The sequence below is a fragment of the Limulus polyphemus genome, unplaced genomic scaffold, assembly GCF_000517525.1.
Source record: "Limulus polyphemus unplaced genomic scaffold, Limulus_polyphemus-2.1.2 Scaffold4016, whole genome shotgun sequence".
Classification (NCBI taxonomy): Eukaryota; Metazoa; Arthropoda; class Merostomata; order Xiphosura; family Limulidae; genus Limulus; species Limulus polyphemus.
The window spans coordinates 59,799-66,093 of NW_013669626.1; the positions used below are offsets into that span (position 1 = coordinate 59,799).

Sequence of the window (6,295 nt, forward strand, 5' to 3'; positions counted from 1 at the left end):
CACCCACTTTGCAAAGGCCAGCAATAATAACAAAAGCAGTGTAAACAAATGGTGTCTTTACATACTCCCATTTCCAGCTGGCAACGTGGATGCCGTGAACATCCGAGGCTCCAGTTTCCGAGTCATTACTTTTATTACTCTCTTTTTCTATTGCTTTATGGTACAAGTACATAGCTTTTCCATCTTCTTTGATGGATTCGGACGGAACCGGAAATAGCGCTGATGATTCAGTCGTCACAGCCGATCGACGAAGAAGGTTTACAGTCTTGAGGTGCTGGTGACGTATTGGGTGTGGTTTTATTGCATTTCCTGTAAGATAAGTTTAATTTAGATTCGTTTAAATCGAAGTTTCTTTCCAAACTCTTTTAATGTGGTCTTTTGTCTTGCACAGAGTGCTTATAATTACCCATATCTCTACACATTGAAAACCCCCGTAGTTAATTTTTGTCTTAAACAATAATGTACATATATGTATTCTGCTCAAGTATTAATTATGTACAATATTTTTATTAGTTCACTTCTTGTCTTCATTGTCAGTCTTAGCACTAACTTTAAAGTGAATAGATAAATAGAAAATAAAAATTACGCTTAACGACACGAATTGAACAAAATGATATTGATAAAAGAACACAAACATAAGCTTTCAGCCCCCTTTTCAGAGACGTTAAGAAGGGTTGTTATCAGCCAGACAACTTAGGGTTAAGTTTTTATTCTTTTAGCATTAGCAATTATTAGTAGACTGTACAGTACGCTACGTTTGAAACGTTCTTGTTAACCCTAAAGGCCTTCATACAGGATTCCCGACTGTTCAGTGATAATCTCGAGTGCTTCAAAGTATAAAATTCTGTATTTCAACCCTGATGTGGGTACAGTGCACAGTCCATTGTATAGCTAGCTTTACGCTGAGCAAAACACACACACACATAAACACACGCTTTCAGCTGCACAATGTGATATATCTGTACAAAGTGTCCACATAAACGTAAGAAATGCTTGTTTTACGTTACGATGTTGTCATATCCATAGTACGAGCTTCAATATCGGGTATCTATACGTATAGAGCAGAATGTTTAACCAACCACATTCAAACCTGGCACGAACCCTTAGGCCTTGGGTAGTATCATAAGACTCCCCATCTCTTATACAAGCTATTTATTGGGAAGTGGACAGGTAGTCGGCGACAACGCGCGAGCACTCACATACACATAGGTTTCTCATTCGCTACTACCCCCGAAACCAGTGAGCCTCACCAAAATAAGAAATAAAGGCCCACGGAAGGATACAAATATTTATCCACTTCGGTTCTACTGCAACAAGTTGTGTTCCCCATGCGTTGAATGTGTATGTATAGTAAACTATAATGTATAGTTTTTAGAAGAATCTTGAAATAAACCAAAACTGAATGTAGAGCTTCAATTTCATCTTTTCTTATTAAAATAATAATACAAACAAAAAAGATCAAAATGGGAGCGACTAATTCAAAAACATATTTGATAAATTTTTCAATGTTAAAAATATCATTTTATTGATTCCACCTAATGCACTGCCCTAACTAAGCTGATAATGCTTAAATAAGCAGTTTTAGGTTTGTCATTTGACTTCAGTTGCCTGAAATTGGTTTGTTGAATTTCGCGCAAAAATACACGAGAGCTATCTGCACCAGTCGTCCCTAATTTTGAATTAATAGATAAAAAGTAGATAGTCAAGACCATCAACCGCCATCTCTTAGACTGTTCTTGTCAAACCAAATAGTGGGATTTAATCGTCACTCTTATAATGCACCCGTGTCCCGAAAGTACGGAGTGCGTTATTGTTTTGCAGTAACGGGACACGAACCACGAACCCACAGTTCGACAAGCTAACCACTTTGCCTAAACTAATACGTATCTTACTTTGACTTCAGGTAGATACTTTGTGTTTAATATAACGTAAGACTATTTATTCCTGATTTATTAACCATTACAATATCGAACTGCATCTGTTTTATATGTATCTATAACCAGGGATAGAAATGATTAAATAAAATTACATTCATTCAATGGAAAGCTATCAGGAAGATTACATTCTCACATATAAAGTTGCATTTCCTCATGAAATGTTATTTTATTATTTAAACCATGCAATATGTGCACTTCCATTAGTCGTAACTAAAGGATGGACCATGCATTCCCAATCGGGAAAGCCAATTAAAAAAGATGAAATTCCTCAAGCAAAGTTAAATTCCTTAGGGAATGCAATATTTTGATCCTTGTCTACGACATGTACGTATGTGTGTATATATTTGTTTTTAGGCAGAAGTTTTCATAACTCAAATTATTCTGCTATCATAATTACTTTTACACCATTTAAAGAAAAGGTTAAGTCATTGTATATAAAAAAAATAATAAGTATACGATCAAATTACGTTAATAGGGGTCTAAAATTAAGGTTTTATAATCCAAATGTTGACCACAAAATTATTTTATCCTTCCCGTGAATTTTAACCGTTTCACTTTATTTTCAGTTTAATTGATATGAAGACCACTTTTAAGCTTTCTTCAATACAACACAATAATCCTGGGGTAATATTGTCATTTTGATTCAAAGAAGCAAATTTCATTCATAATCTGTTATAAGTTTTAGCTTTTTTTATATTCTACACGTAAATTCATGAAACAAAGTAAGAATGGAAGAACGCTAGATGGGTTATTTTTCATTGCTCTATCACTAGTGTTAAAAATTCCAAATAGATTAACTTTTGACAAACGAATAACTCTTTTCATTGTTGGAAAAATGTTGATAAGGTTACTTTATTGTAACTCTTAATCCTCAGGCTCCAACAATGGACAATTACACTGACTGATACACAGAAATAGATAAGTAGATTAATAGATTGTTTCTAGTCATGTGGCACAAGAGGACAACAGCTCTTAGTTAAACAATACACAAATTACAAAGCAAAAAAAAAAGGTGTAAATGAAACCAGAATATTAAAATAATAAATACATTCCAATATACTAGAAAACAAACACGTAGAAAAGACAATAACAAAATAGGGCTGATCAGCAAGAAAGGAGTGGAGAATATACATAAATAGATCATATATATATATATTTGAATACAACTCACCCACTTTGCAAAGGCCAGCAATAATAACAAAAGCAGTGCCAGCAATCTGTATGCTTTATCTAAATAGGAACATCTTTAATCTGAAAAGCAATCATGTTTTTAATATCATCAATATGTAGGCGAGTTTTAAAATAATCTTATTGATATTCCTAATCCTCCCACCTTACTTTTACACGTTTTTTTTTTTTTACTTTATATTATATATATATATAATATAAGTAAAAAAATATATATATACTCCAACTCCCTCTGTCGTTAATAAGAGTACCACCAGCATACTGGTGTGCTTGTTCGGCGCAAGAATAAAACTATTTATGAACTGACACAAAGCCACAAAGACCATTAAATAATACGTAATATTTCAACATATACAGACCTGTTCAACTAATTAAAACTGTAATTATAGCACAGTAAATAGTTAATGCATCATCTCAAACAATAATTAGTTATTGAGTCATCTTATTAACCAGTATCTAACGAGTCGTCTATAAACTAGTAGTTAATCATTCTATAAAGCAGTGCTTAATGATTTACTTTATATAGAAATGAGTACTTGAGTTATATTATAAACCACTTGCGTTATTAACAAGTCTCGTTAAAAACCAGTTGTTAGCAAATAAATCAGGAGTTAGGGAGTCATCTTAACCGGTAGTTAACGAGTTATGATATAGAGTAATAATATTTTAAATGCAGAGATTAAAACAGTAAATGAAACTTTCTGCCGGTCAACATAATAAAGATCAAGGGTCTCCGATACATCCTTTTAAGCATTAAATACTCAGATCAGTTGTTTCTAGGATGATCACTAAACATAGGACTTTTTGCCACTTGAATTCACGTTCTAATAGTTAAAATTATGGATCGGTTAACATACATATTGGTTATTTCAAGAAACATTGAGGCAATAACTGTATAAATCAGTTTCCACAAGGGCAACTTACTGATCAATAACTTACAAGTTCAGATTTTTTAAAGGCAGATATAGAATATGTATTTACAAGTTGAGTTTTTTTTTAAAAGGCAGATATGGAATATATCTGTACATTCGTGCATGACTCTTCCAATGCTACTAAACCTTTTTTTCCCTATTTTAAAGCAAATTAATACACGTTGAATCTAGATGTATTGTAACAACCAATTCTCCTATAAACTTTGGATAACAACGGGTCACGATAATGTAATGACATTAGATCTCTGACCAAATCATCTATACAAATAACGTCCGATGCATAAAAAAAAACGTATCTTTTATATGCAATTCTAAAAAAATTGGCGACAAGCGCAGATCACCGTGGCGGATAGCGAAAGATTTAAACCTCTATGCTGATCCTTTTCCATCGTCCGTAATTGCACTTTTAAGTAATTCGTGCACTTCCGATGTGTTCGGATATATCAGACTTCAAAAGACGTTTTATGACTGGTCAACTAGTCAATTAAAATGAATCACATGTATCGATCCGAGTGTAGTATCAACATCAAAGAAGGTAAGGCAATCTCTGTTTGATCTGAATTTTACGCAAAGCTACACGAAGGCTATCTGCGCTAGCCGACCCTAATTTACTACTGTCATCACCACCCACCGCCAATTCTTGGGCTACTCTTTTACCAACGAATAGTGGGATTGACCGTCACATTATAACGCCCCCATGACCCTCAGATTGCAAGTCGAGCCCCCCCCCCCAACCACCTGTCCATACCGGGCCAGCAATCTCTGAAGTGCCTACTGGTACTAATACCCCCTCCCCCAAATCCTCCCAAAGTTTTTCATCGACTTTGAACGAACTAGGTGGGTGGCAAAAGGCGAAAGTTCGCCAGTTCTTATCCCTGTATATGAGACTTTTCTCCTCACAAGTTTAAATATTATTTTTTTATTACCAGTACGTAACGAACAGGAAATGTTGTGCGTCCTGTCTTGGTAATATTTTCATGCGTTCATGTTCATACTAAACACAGCCGCATTTCTACTACTGTAAACTCTGTATCATGGGTCTTGGATGTCGTTCTATTACTTGGATATACAAAAAAAGTTGGTTCGCACACAGAGCTAAACGGCCAGAAACCAGTATCGTTCAGGTATAGCCAGGCGTCCCTAGTTTCGAATTGCAAGCTAAGAGAGAAGGCCATCAGTCAACAGCACCACCGCCTGAAGCGGCTACTTTTAACCTATTAGTGGGATTGATTGTTACCGCTGAAGGTGCGGAACGTTTGTTATAACACCACGTCTCGAACCCGAGATCCCATGATATTCAGTCCCCGGTACGTTAACCACTTTGTAGAAAAACGAAACAAGAAACTTATTAAATATTTGATAGGACATCCTAATTAGCTCATCTTGGTGTTTACAGTAATACAACGTTTGCGTATAAATTAACGTAAGAATGTATCAATATCAATATATCAAAAATGTCTATCTGCCTATAACAGGTCTGTACCATTAGGAACCTCATGGAGTGATTGATATAGGGGGCTGCCATTTGGATCTAACCTCCTTACGTCATTCCTTGGCTCCCTACATCTTTCCCTGTGCGTTATGATTACTTACGCTCACTGTTGAAAAACTGAACCGATTGTCACTAAATCTGATATGTACCCTTAGGATCCCCCGGGGAGTGATAAAGGGGGATATGTTCGGATCTGAAATCCCCAACTTAATGAACAACTGCAACGCTATCCGAGTCTCTTTAAGTGTCTTGTGAAAAAGAGCATTGTAGTTAAATAAAACAACTAAATTAAACTTACCATGACTCAGGAATTATAGTGGAAAGAAAATCAGCATGGTGGTAACCTGAAAAAAATGAATAAACTTTCATTTTTCTATAATATTAATTTTAACGAATTGTGTACAGAGAATTAAAAGTTTACAGTAGTAGAAATGCGGCTGTGTTTAGTATGAACATGAACGCTCTAATATTCCTTTTAACGAAATGTGTACAGAGAATTAAAAGTTTACAGTAGTAGAAATGCGGCTGTGTTTAGTATGAACATGAACGCTCTAATATTCCTTTTAACGAATTGTGTAAAGAGAATTAAAAGTTTAACAGTAGTAGAAATGTCGGCTTGTGTTTAATATGAACATGTACGCTCTAATATTTCCTTTTAACGAAATGTGTACAGAGAATTAAAAGTTTACAGTAGTAGAAATGCGGCTGTGTTTAGTATGAACATGAACGCTCTAATATTCCTTTTA

General features: G+C 34.9%; 1 protein-coding gene across 1 annotated transcript in view; it reads right to left on the minus strand.

The window, feature by feature from the left end:
- The window catches only part of LOC106470459 (Na(+)/H(+) exchanger protein 7-like), a 53,195-nt gene that overhangs the window by 28,930 nt on the left and 17,970 nt on the right, over positions 1–6,295 (minus strand). The window contains exon 3 of the mRNA XM_022399063.1: positions 4–309. Within this exon, the coding sequence (XP_022254771.1) occupies positions 4–309 (306 nt within the window). The remainder of the gene's footprint in view (positions 1–3; positions 310–6,295) is intronic.